General features: G+C 48.5%; 1 protein-coding gene across 1 annotated transcript in view; it reads right to left on the bottom strand.

The window, feature by feature from the left end:
- The window catches only part of TFCP2L1 (transcription factor CP2 like 1), a 28,554-nt gene extending 16,186 nt beyond the window's left edge, over positions 1 to 12,368 (bottom strand). Inside the window, exons 1-2 of the mRNA XM_075829054.1 lie at positions 11,985 to 12,368; positions 5,145 to 5,299 (exon numbers count right to left, since the gene is read on the bottom strand). Of these exons, the coding sequence (XP_075685169.1) occupies positions 5,145 to 5,299; positions 11,985 to 12,046 (217 nt within the window). The 5' untranslated portion in view covers positions 12,047 to 12,368. The remainder of the gene's footprint in view (positions 1 to 5,144; positions 5,300 to 11,984) is intronic.
- Between the last annotated feature and the right edge of the window lie 1,154 nt (positions 12,369 to 13,522).

The raw sequence follows: 13,522 nt of genomic DNA, 5'->3' as shown, positions 1-13,522 counted from the left end.
TTCTACCAGGCAGGACAGAAAATAACCCCAGACTGAGGGACTCCATGATCACTGCCAAATACATCCACAATGCCAGGTCCAGCACTCCGCGCACGCACACGTAACACGCAAACAGCACCCATGATTCCCCAATCACATCAACACGCAACACATTAAAGGAAAAAAATAAAAAAAAGTTACTGATTTCTAGTCATGGGGGTTATATAGTTGTGGATCCCTATGAGCAGGTCAATGAGAATGGACCCTCCTCCGGTATATGACTCAATGCAAATAGGTAGAGGGAGAAAAGCAAAATAGATACCTGTGAGAAGGGAGTAATTTTAGCATCACCTCCATATGTTGTACATCAGGACTTTCTCTACCCACCCACATACACAAAGGCAGTAGTAGGGTGCAGGTTACTCAAGCAGGCCAAGTCTTTCTCAAGTACAAGCTTTTCTCCAGAAACAGGTGAAAGAAAACAGGTCAGAACTGGGAAAACAAAAGACTCCCTCAGATTTGAAAACACAACTACACAAAAATCATAAAGAGCGGACGATGGAGAACGGTCCTGCAGAGAGACGGGGTGAGGTCATACACATTGCACGGGATCCCCAGAAATGACTGAATTTATACAATGTACAAGTCTCTGGAAGTCTTATTCCCCAGGAGAAGCCACGTGTCCGTTTCTTCAGAGCCAACTGAGCCAAAAATTCAGGGCACTAGTCCCCTCAGTGCTACACCAGCGGCTGCAGGTAGAGGAGAAAATTTCACTCTCGTCTGAGATTCTTCCAGATTTTATTTTACTTTTTTTTTTTTTTAATCGCCAGTCATATCCTGACATGAAACTAAATCGTATCGTCACCTACAAAAATTGCAAATCTCTTACTTCGAGCCCTGAAGAAACTCCGGTTTAGATAAATTTGCTGGTCGGAGATACAATTGTGGGTAAAAGCTCGGTCACCATCTATGCCAGCCTGTGACTCTCCACCCGTTCTGGAGACGTCAAACATTGTCGCTCCACGAGCCGGTGCAAAGCCAAAGGCTTCATGACCCCATTGAAACAGTCATTGCTGGGGAATGTGAATACGGGTGACTGACAGGCCTGGTGCAAATCAGGAATGCCGGAACGGGATATGACAACTTGGCGTTAAGATGGAATCTCCCGCACGAAAACCTCAGTGCAGGAAGCAACAAAGACTCTCCTCCTCATCGCCAGCTCGTACATATCCGTTCCGTCTCATGAGAAACTCTGCAAGAAAGTCAAGAAAGTATTCGGTTATACGCCAAGTAGTAGCCATAGTTTGCTTGAGGACACACTCACTACAGGTAAAAGTGACCGGTCCCTGTACCTCCTGCATCTTCACGGGTAACTCATACGCCTGCAAGCTGTGGGAAAACGAGTTATTCTGCTGCTCCGGGGGAACTAGTAAAGTATTGACCCCCCACGTGTCAACCCCCATACTGGCTCCATCCTGCAAAATGGGAATAAAACAGATCTATGATCCTAAGCTTTAAAGTGGAGCTAAAAGTTTGACAAACTTCTGACAAGTCATAGTGAAATGTCAAAAGTTTGGATTGCTGGGGGTCCGAGCACGGAGACCCCCACCAATCGTTAGAACGAAGCAGCTGAAGGTCTCGTGTGATCGCTCGGCCGCTTCGTGTCTGTACGGCTTTTTCCGGAAATAAATGTATCAGTGTTTGGACTCAATAGAAAGTCTATGAGCCCGCACTCCGATACATCGGCTTTCCGGAAAAAGCCGAACAGACCCGAAAAGGCTGAGCGATCACACGAGACCTTCAGCTGCTTCGTTCTAGCGATTGGTGGGGGTCTCAGTGCTCGGCACCACCACCAATCCAAACATGTCTCTAGGACGTCAGAAGTCTGTCAAACATTTAGCGACACTTTAATGTACGTGCTATACAGCCCCAACCAAGATGGCAGCAGGGTGGGCAGCTCGACAATGGAGGTGATCCTGTAAGTCGTCTCCAGCACTGGAGATGTTCAGCACTTCTGCTAGATTTCGACACTGGTGCCCATAAGGCCGTTAAGCTCCGTGCAAAGTGGAAAAACTATTTTCAAGCCTGATCATCATAGTATGACCAGAGTTCTGCCTTAAGACTGCTCTATATCTGGTGTTGTGAAGCCCTCTACCCACAATGTAGGACCCTAAACATAAGCGCACCTGTCACACAAGCATCGATACGCTAAAACACGGGACGTTGAGGCTAAACTTCTCAAGAGCTTTAATGGTAACAAGTTCTATGCGGATATTGGCCAATGGCTGAGCAAGCCATAAGATGTAACTAGCGGAGCATGAAGATTTAATCTGTCGGGGCGGCTTCCAACGCTGGCACAGAGATCCTGAGGAACATCCAGCAGGAGGACTGGTAGCTTTACAGATCAGCTTCACGACAATGGAAAAGGAGACAGACGAGGAGGTGAAGGGGGAGGGGTGCAACATTCACACAAAATACAGAAATAGAGGAGCGGCACGGTCACGGGAATGGTTTATGAAGCAGAAATACGAGGGGCTGTGAAGCGCAGGCGCACTATGGGAGGGTCACAGGGAGGGACTGGTCTTGGGACCGTAAGAACATGGCCGATACCACAGCCCTGTAGTTGGTTGTGCCAAACAGTGAGATGATCTATTGAATCCTAGGAACAGCTGGAACAAAAAGTTATGAAGTTTATCATAAGTGTCACAACAGTTAAAATAAAAGTAAAGACATCGTACAATACAGACTGGCCATAAGCGTCAGCCCACCGGGTCAGACCAGTGCACGGGGCCAAAAACTGGGGAACCATTGAGCAGATCAGAATCATTCAGGACTTCACAAGATCTTCCAGCCGTTTGTGTATATGGAATTCCCCTCAAGACTAGGTCACGGCTCCTTATACGCCAGCTGCATTGTTAGAAAGCCGGGGGGTCCAGAGCTCCAGAGCCCCTATAGTGAACGGACGAGGCTACAGGAGGGGAGGTTACTGGTTTAATCCATAAGGATCTGACAAGACAGCTGGAAAGTTAAAGCTTCTATTTGTGGCTTTCAGCATCTCCAGGCGCTGGATCGGGACATTTTAGATGCAATTCTTGTTAATACTTGTAAAAAGATGTAATGTCAAAAGAAGAGCCGGGGGCAAGAACAGGGGATTTACAAGCCATAGACCCCGGCAGCTCCGGAGAAGCATTGGCTACGTGTCCACCATGGACGTGATCCTGGTAAGGCCACATCACCGCCAATAATCTACGGGTAATAATTGGGTCTTTTCTATTTTCAAACACAATGAAGGAGAATGAGCAGTGTTGGGTGGATGCAGGAGCAGGTGGACCCTCCTTATAATGAGCAGCGTTGGGTGGATGCGGGGGCAGGTGGACCCTCTTTATAATGAGCAGCGTTGGGTGGATGCGGGAGCAGGTGGACCCCCCTTATAATGAGCAGCGTTGGGTGGATGCGGGGGCAGGTGGACCCTCCTTATAATGAGCAGCGTTGGGTGGATGCGGGGGCAGGTGGACCCCCCTTATAATGAGCAGCGTTGGGTGGATGCGGGGGCAGGTGGACCCTCCTTATAATGAGCAGCGTTGGGTGGATGCGGGGGCAGGTGGACCCTCCTTATAATGAGCAGTGTTGGGTGGATGCGGGGGCAGGTGGACCCTCCTTATAATTAGCAGCGTTGGGTGGATGCGGGGGCAGGTGGACCCTCCTTATAATGAGCAGTGTTGGGTGGATGCGGGGGCAGGTGGACCCTCCTTATAATTAGCAGCATTGGGTGGATGCGGGGGCAGGTGGACCCTCCTTATAATGAGCAGTGTTGGGTGGATGCGGGGGCAGGTGGACCCTCCTTATAATTAGCAGCATTGGGTGGATGCGGGGGCAGGTGGACCCTCCTTATAATGAGCAGCATTGGGTGGATGCGGGGGCAGGTGGACCCTCCTTATAATGAGCAGCATTGGGTGGATGCGGGGGCAGGTGGACCCTCCTTATAATGAGCAGCATTGGGTGGATGCAGGGGCAGGTGGACCCTCCTTATAATGAGCAGCGTTGGGTGGATGCGGGGGCAGGTGGACCCTCCTTATAATGAGCAGCGTTGGGTGGATGCGGGGGCAGGTGGACCCTCCTTATAATGAGCAGCGTTGGGTGGATGCGGGGGCAGGTGGACCCTCCTTATAATGAGCAGCGTTGGGTGGATGCGGGAGCAGGTGGACCCTCCTTATAATGAGCAGCGTTGGGTGGATGCGGGGGCAGGTGGACCCTCCTTATAATGAGCAGTGTTGGGTGGATGCGGGGGCAGGTGGACCCTCCTTATAATGAGCAGTGTTGGGTGGATGCGGGGGCAGGTGGACCCTCCTTATAATGAGCAGCGTTGGGTGGATGCGGGGGCAGGTGGACCCTCCTTATAATGAGCAGCGTTGGGTGGATGCGGGGGCAGGTGGACCCTCCTTATAATGAGCAGCGTTTGGTGGATGCGGGGGCAGGTGGGCCCTCCTTATAATGATCAGCATTGGGTGGATGCGGGGGCAGGTGGACCCTCCTTATAATGAGCAGCATTGGGTGGATGCGGGGGCAGGTGGAACCTCCTTATAATGAGCAGCGTTGGGTGGATGCAGGGACAGGTGGACCCTCCTTATAATGAGCAGCGTTGGGTGGATGCGGGGGCAGGTGGACCCTCCTTATAATGAGCAGCGTTGGGTGGATGCGGGAGCAGGTGGACCCTCCTTATAATGAGCAGTGTTGGGTGGATGCGGGGGCAGGTGGACCCTCCTTATAATGAGCAGCGTTGGGTGGATGCGGGGACAGGTGGACCCTCCTTATAATGAGCAGCGTTGGGTGGATGCGGGGGCAGGTGGACCCTCCTTATAATGAGCAGTGTTGGGTGGATGCGGGAGCAGGTGGACCCTCCTTATGAGCAGAACCACGCAACAGTACTGCTATACTAAGCGGAGGCTACGCGATCAGCGCCACAGAGCTGGCTCCTGTTCTCATCCACCTTAGTAGGTGTGAGTATCCAGGGACTCATCGTCTTCAACAAGTCACGGATGAAAGGCTTAAATCCTGCAGGTGCGTAACAAAAAGGGTTAATTTCATATAACCGAAGACAACTCGAGATATGCGGCCAACACGCTCCACTCCATGCACATTAGGCAGCGGGCGCTCCGGCCTCTTACCTTGGTTGAGATAGGTCAAAGTCTCATCATGCAGTTTAACAGCAGGGGAAGTGGCTGTACATAGGACATACTGGAAGGGGGGCAGCTTCGCATCCGTGTCAGGGGAGAGATGGTGATGTTCCTCTTGCTTAAAAATTGGTAAGGTCAGGACGTCACTAGAATGAAGAACAGAGGAGTGTCAAAGCCCCGGCCCAATACAGAAGTGCACAGACCCAGCCTCAAAATACATTACTCCAACATGGAGACAACAAAAAAAAAAAAAGAAGAAGATTTACAATAATTTGACAAGAGTTCTTTAATTAGCGCCAATTTTCTTTTACGAGATCTCCTCCCAGGGCCAGGAGCGTTATATGCAAATACCACATAAAAAGCTTAAAAAAAAAAAAAAGAAAAATCGAGAGCATTCCCAAGACAGACAGACGAGGAATCAGATTTATATATCCGAGTGATTTGCTCTATTAGGCCAGAATCACACGGCCAAGTGCAAACTCAGCCTGAAAAATGGCGGTTTTTCACATTCAACTTGCACCCGTGCGGTATCTGTCTTCACGGATCCCTCAGACTTGAGCCTATTGAGGGATCTGTAAAAATGGAAAAATAGGACATGTCCTCTATTTCTCCACGGACCCTTCACACAGTCGGATGGAGATAGATATGATATATATATATATATATATATATATATGAGTTTGAGAAATAAAATGTCTATACAATCTAGAAACGTGTAGAATTCGTGCAGTCATACTGTTGACCTGACTCCGCGGGACGCCGCGCAGCGAGAGGCTTAATCCACTTTATTATGCAGATCCGACGTTACAAGGAACATTCAGAAGATTAATCCCTCTGCTGGATCCCAACTTTATAATATCCCGGCTTTAACTTAGTTTGTTCCTTCCCCCTTTAACTCGCCAAGGTCTGCACCATTAGCAGAGAGTTGACTTTCCGCATAACTTGTATAATCCAGATCATCGTGAAGATTGATGTCGGCCGCCCATGTGTAAATTAAACACGTTTAACAAAATGTGACTGCTCGCGTCCGGCTCGATCCGGCTCAAACAAGAGCTGAAAATAAAATATATATTACCCAGAATGCAGCTGGGCATGCCCTCCCTGACTGGGTGACGTGATCACGAGACCTTATTTTAGATCTTAAGGGTATGTTCACACGCAGTGTTTTCAGACGTGATTCGGGCATTTTACGCCTCGAATTACGCCTGAAAAAACGGCTCCATTACACCTACAAACATCTGCCCATCGCCTTCAATGTGTTTTACGATGTTCTGTTCCCACGAGGTGTAATTTTACGCGTCACTGTCAAAAGACGCCCGCGTTAAAGGAGTGCATGTCACTTCTTGGGACGTTTTTGGAGCAGTTTTTCATTGACTCCATTGAAAAACCGCTCCAATAACTTCCGTAAAATATGCCACGAAAAACGCAAGTTTAAAAACGTCTGAAAATCAGAAGCGGTTTTCAGGCGAAAACAGCTCCGTAATTTCAGACGTATTTTGCTACTGCGTGTGAACATCGTTTCAAATTTGAGTGTTAGGCTATCATGAGGAAGCGCGTTGCTGAAAGAATGAAAAGGTTTAAAGAGTCTCTGTCACCAGATTAGAAGTGCTCGGTCTCCTACATAATCTGATCGGCGCTGTAATGTAGAGAACAGCAGTGGTTTTTATTTTGAAAAACGATCATTTTTGAGCAAGTTATGAGCAATTTTAGCTTATGCTAATTAGTGTCTTAATGGACAACTGGGCGTGTTTTTACTTTTTACCAACTGGGCGTTGTACAGAGGAGTGTATGAGGCTGATTGGTCGCTGATTGGTCACTGATTGGTCAGCCTCCTACACTCCTCTGTACAACGCCCAGTTGGTAAAAAGTAAAAATACGCCCAGTTGTCCATTAAGACACTAATTAGCATAAGCTAAAATAGCTCATAACTTGCTCATAATAAAAACCAGTTCTCTACATTACAGCGCCGATCAGATTATGTAGGAGACGGGGCATTTATAATGTGGTGACAGCCTCTTTAATAAACGTTTTGCCATAAAATAAAAAAAATGTATACGATGTCCTGGAAAATTTGACAATCCATCAGAAAATAAACTACCATATAAGCCGCCACAAAGTGAGACCAAATCCACAAACAGGACGGGGAAGAGGATATTTCTAGAAATACAAGAGTCCCTCCTGTGGATACCAGTCCTACATACAAAGTGGAATTTGCACAACACTGAATATTCAGATCCCAACTCAGTCGAATAATAAAAAAAAAATAATCCAGTCTCCCCCCAAAAATAGGAGTACAGTTTTTTCTCTCCTATAAACCAGCAATACTTTCACGCTGAGGGCAGAACGACGACATTTAAAGGCGAGGCTCTACACTAAAAGACCGTCTAGACACAACCAGCGGCACAATGATTAATAGCACCCACCCTCTTACCCACGGGACTCCCGCCATGCTGACCAGTCCCGCTGTGGACCCAGCCTGATGTCTAGCTGGTAAAGCATGAAGGTCGGTTAAGAAAAACCAGGTTAAAAAAAAAGTAAGAACACATCGTATGGCCATAAGCTCGGCTATTATTGTGTCTTTCAATGACCGATGTGACTCCCAATTGAGGATTTTGCCCAGATTTCTCTTATGGTTTGCAGTTCTGGTATAAAGATCCCACTCTAAAGATTTTAATTTTATAGGTATATTTTGCACTATGATGGAAAACCAGGAAAATTCTGTAATTGTTGCCAGTGTAAAAGGAAACTTTGTTTTCAATGACGTACGAGTTGTAAAGTTGTTGCCATCATTCGGAATGTATCAGAGATATTCGGTCATTTCTTAGAGTTCCAGAAGGTTCCAGGATCAGAACGACTTCTAAGAACGGGCCACTACAAGCGGATGGATTATTGACCAGTCATCATTTCCTTCTACCAACGAGACGAGGACGCCTGACGTCAACAGTCTAGTGACCATTGATGGCAGCCAGGCCTTACCTTCTAGCGACCATTGATGGCAGCCAGGCCTTACAGTCCAGTGATGACCATTGATGGCAGCCAGGCCTTACAGTCCAGTGATGACCATTGATGGCAGCCAGGCCTTACAGTCCAGTGATGACCATTGATGGCAGCCAGGCCTTACAGTCCAGTGATGACCATTGATGGCAGCCAGGCCTTACAGTCCAGTGACCTCCATACACTGGGACAGTCTTGCGCTACAGCTCGATTAGTAGATGGCAGATCATGTGCGACATTGTACGGGACGGTTTTGGTGCTTCACATCAGCACAGAAAAAAATACTAAATAATCATAAGGGAGTCGTGGTGCTTTTGCATTTCTAAAACTTTAACAAAAGGTGTCGCATTTTAACTTCTAAATAACCCCCCCCCCCCCCCCCATCTCACTTTGGGATGATCACTAGAGCAGATGTTGTAGAATTGCCCTCCGATGTATGAAGCAGCCGTCACGTGTAGACCTCTCCTGTGACCCCACAATTACCCGTATACAGTGCACTATGGACACTACAAGCACTGGTCATTCATGGAGGACGGACGGCGGCTTTCAAGTATTCATGACGTGGTTGGGACATTTGGGTGGAGACGAGGATCTAAGCACAGTGGTCGGTAACACATGATCCTCATTGGTCACTCCAAACAGGACCAAACTGGAGAGTGTTCAGATTTTTTTTTTTATTAGACTAAAAGTGAGCAAAACATTGAATGACGTCTTATAAACGACAATATGAGAACATTTGATAAACATGAAATACGATTCTGTGGTCACTACTACCCCCAGTCTCCGCATGTCCTCGTATATTGGCGTGAAACGCTCATCACCACAATGTTCTTTCTTTCATGTCAGGAACATTAAGTCTACGCCATTACACGGTGTCAGGGCGACACGCACAGGGCGGTTATCACACAGATCTTCCTCTGTTACAGCCAGATTTCATCTGCAGGACACAAGAGGTGACAGGAGGTCACCATGCATTTCGGGTCATGCCAGTCGAGGACACAGACATTGGTAGCACAGAATCCTGGGCAAGTCTCCTCAGCCCTGATGGAGGATGAAGAACAGAAATAGATCTGGCAAAAGCCACGGAAAAGTCAGGCTCCAGCTGCATCAGCCGAAAATTGTGCCAAAAATCAGCAACGACCAGAACAAGTCACATGACATCCAGCACAGGACGGATCTACAAAGCCCGATGCACGGACTATTACATAATAAAGGGAAACCGGAAGACTTCGTGGTACTTATTAACCCCTGGCATTCCACAACGGATCGTACTGGACCCGCTGAAAAAGCTAAACTACCCAACCGCCAATGGTGCCAAGAATCCCCTATACCATGCCGACTTGCTGCACAGACTCCGTATACAGTATATAAGAGTCAGAGACCGCAATACTTTACTAGTTACTGCGCATGTGAGAAGGGCCGGTGGACCCCACCAAACATAGGCGCCCCCCTACAACACCTATAGCTACACCCAATATCAGCTTAGAAGATCACAGGTGCAGTAATAAGAGACATAGGACGGTGCACCGAGGAACACCTGTACAGTACACGCAGGAAGTAGAGCACAGCCGGTGCACCGAGGAACACCTGTACAGTACACGCAGGAAGTAGAGCACAGCCGGTGCCACCAGGACGACGCTCAGAGGGGAACCAAGCTGTAAATTCACCGTCATTACGCATTTACTACAGACAGAGCCGTAGACCTGTGACAAGTGGACGCGGCATGGACAACGCTGCCGGACAGACGCAGAACATGTAAGAAAGAGACATCCAGTGTAGAACAGATCTAGAAACCTCCGTCAGCTCAGGAGATGAACCCGACAGACCAATAAGGGGACAGGCAGCACATTTCTATTAAAGCCCCCACTCTCAAGTTTCTCTAAGTAACAAACTTTAGGAGAAAAAGAAAAAATTCCCCCCCCAAAAAGTCTAATTGATTCTTTATTTACTAACAAATATGGCTGCCAGCGAACGTCACTTCTCTTTACTGGAGTCCTGAAGGTCAAACCGGACCGCTTACCAACTTTTTGGACAGATTTCTAGTAGATGATCGATCACGAGAGGAGACGTTGTGGTGAGTAGTCGTCGTCACCCCACTTCACCTGCTGCATAATCCTGGAGAGCAATGTTCACAAGTGATCTACAGCCTCCATGTTTGTTTTACAAATCGCCCTATCGATCCCAGAACAGCTGCGCTGCTGATAACCCTGTTGTACGTATTTGCTCAGCCAGGTCAGGGTCCCTATCCCCATGATAGTCGTCGTGGTCAAGATAAAAACATGTTCAATAAGACGATGACACCCAACAGTAGAGGGACCCCGACTACCGCACATCGACAGGGGGCAGACCTGGTCCCAGCTATAACCAGAGCGTCAGGAACATCGGTCACATGCGCCAGGTGCCCAGAGATATTCAAGATCCACACATCCCGCTCAGAGGCTCCATCACTGCAGATTTTGGAACAATTTCGGACCAATATGAATTGCTTGATGTCAATGATCTATTGAGCGGATCTATTAATCGGACTTCAAGGAGCAGAACAATTACTAAGAAAACTGCTGCTAGACAATAAACCCGAATATAAACGTATTACAAAGATCTACAACAACCCGACCATCTGTAGTCTAAGCTGAGCAGAGGGGGTCCCACCAGCCAGCCCAACGTGGGCACAGAGCAGAGGGGGTCCCACCAGCCAGCCCAACGTGGGCACAGAGCAGAGGGGGTCCCACCAGCCAGCCCAACGTGGGCACAGAGCAGAGGGGGTCCCACCAGCCAGCCCAACGTGGGCACAGAGCAGAGGGGTCACACCAGCCAGCCCAACGTGGGCACAGAGCAGAGGGGGTCACACCAGCCAGCCCAACGCGGGCACAGAGCAGAGGGCAGGACGGGGGGGTTCACACCAGCCAGCACAACGTGGGCACAGAGAAGAGGGGGCACATTATCCTGCACAGGTCAAGAGCAGATGGATCCACCCAACATAAAACTCAGGGCTGGAGAATTCCGAGGGGCTCCTGACATTTTTGGCCATTTTGATTAATGGCTCAGATTTTTTTTATTGTCCGGCTACTAAAAAGGTCAAATTGGCTCCTGCACTGAGCGGCTGAAAACGTCTACAGTTCCTGTCGATCCCTGTAACGGGGCTTTTCTTCACGGACAGTATCTTTACAGTAAGGCCATAGGTACTGCCAAGCCATGATACCACCCGGCATGCCAGTCCTGAGCCCAGGGCACCCAGATCATCAAGACAGAGCGCAGGTATCTGCACCGGAGGAAGCCAGCAGAGCGCCAGGATCATCAATGGGGGGGGGGGGGGGGGGCTGCTCAGTCTGGGACAGGTGGGGGCCCCCTTAAAGGGCTTGTCCATCATATATAAAGTGAAATTGTGGGGGGTAAAAACATGCAACTTTCTAAAAGAATGTCTTTCAATTCTTCCCCATTTTCAGGACCTCTGCTTGCCATCATGGAATACAAAAATGTATGTTTAAATCCAGAGGCTGAGACCTATATGGACCCTATACTTCGCAGGTGGTTTCAAGTGGATACATTTTGACTGCACTGATACATTGGAGCAAACAAGCATGACAGGAATGAGATTTGTGAGCTAAATACATCAGCACCAAGGATTGTCGGGACTGGATACAACTGTAACAAACCTCAGCAGTGAGAAGTACATGCAGCGTTTAAAAGAAATGGAGATCTTGAAAAATTATTAAAAAAAAAAAAAAAAAAAAAAAAGTCTAGAAAGAAAGTTGCAAAAGTGTTTTATGCGTAAGATTAATGTATCTAAATGACAGTGACATCGGATGAATGACAATCCCCCCAGAGCCCCCCACTCACCGCAGGTAGCCTCCGCTCGGGTGCTGGTTGTAGTGTTCAGGCTGCGTGTGCCAGAAGAGCATTTTCAGCAGACACTGAATGGGCTACAGATCCAGGAGCGGGACACAATCCAGAGCGCAGCCTCCTGTGCAGACCCCCGGCCACAGCCCGAGCTTCCTGCCTGCGCTCCCCCTAAAGTGACCCGTCTCCCCCTATAGTGCAGCCGCCCGAGTGCCACAGAGACTCCTCTAATTGAAGCGGACACCCCAAAACATAACGACTGCCCCCCGGATAGTATCGCCTACAGCAGCGCCCCTCTGGTCATACCGAGACCACAACTGCCGTCCGTGTACTCCCGCAGAACAGCGCCGCCCACGGTCTACACTGCACCCGCACACGGCCCGGAATACTGAACGACTGCACAGCGAAACCTCGACCCAGCGCTTATATAACCTCCCGCCCCCTGAACGCTCATTGGTTCACTATTAAACGTCAATCAGCGTAGTCCTGCTCACGTACAGCGTGAGGGGCGGAGAATGCGACGGTACCTGAACTACAGCTGGAGAGCGCGCTGACAAGAAGTGTGTCCAGAAAGAGAGGAACTCACCTGTAATGTGTCTCCAGAAGGAGAGGAGCTCACCTGTAATGTGTCTCCAGAAGGAGAGGAGCTCACCTGTAAAATGTCTCCAGAAAGAGAGGAACTCACCTGTAATATGTCTCCAGAAGGAGAGGAGCTCACCTGTAATGTGTCTCCAGAAAGAGAGGAACTCACCTGTAATATGTCTCCAGAAAGAGAGGAACTCACCTGTAATATGTCTCCAGAAAGAGAGGCACTCACCTGTAATGTGTCTCCAGAAAGAGAGGCACTCACCTGTAATGTGTCTCCAGAAAGAGAGGCACTCACCTGTAATGTGTCTCCAGAAAGAGAGGAACTCACCTGTAATATGTCTCCAGAAAGAGAGACACTCACCTGTAATATGTCTCCAGAAGGAGAGGAGCGCACCTGCAAAATGTCTCCAGAAAGAGGGAACTCACCTGTAATGTCTCCAGAAAGAGGCTAAATCACCTGTAATGTGTCTCCAGAAAGAGAGGAACTCACCTGTAATATGCCTCCAGAAAGAGGAAACTCACCTGTAATATGTCTTCAGAAAGAATGAACTCCCCTGTAATGTCTCCAGAAAGAGGCTAAATCACCTGTAATGTGTCTCCAGAAAGAGAGGAACTCACCTGTAATATGCCTCCAGAAAGAGAGGAACTCACCTGTAATATGTCTCCAGAAAGAGGGAACTCACCTGTAATATGTCGCCAGAAAGACGAAACTCACCTGTAAAATGTCTCCAGAAAGAGGGGAACTCCCCTGTAATATGTCTCCAGAAAGAGAGGAACTCACCTGTAAAATGTCTCCAGAACGAGAGGAACTCACCTGCATAATGTCTCCAGAAAGAGAGGAACTCACCTGTAATATGTCTCCAGAAAGAGTGAACTCACCTGTAATGTTTCCAGAAAGAGGGTAGATCACCTGTAATATGTCTCCAGAAAGAGAGGAATTCACCTGTAAA

Source organism: Rhinoderma darwinii, chromosome 6, assembly GCF_050947455.1.
Source record: "Rhinoderma darwinii isolate aRhiDar2 chromosome 6, aRhiDar2.hap1, whole genome shotgun sequence".
NCBI lineage: Eukaryota > Metazoa > Chordata > Amphibia > Anura > Rhinodermatidae > Rhinoderma > Rhinoderma darwinii.
Note: the sequence above shows the minus strand (reverse complement) of the source record. Positions and strands in the feature narration are given on the sequence as shown.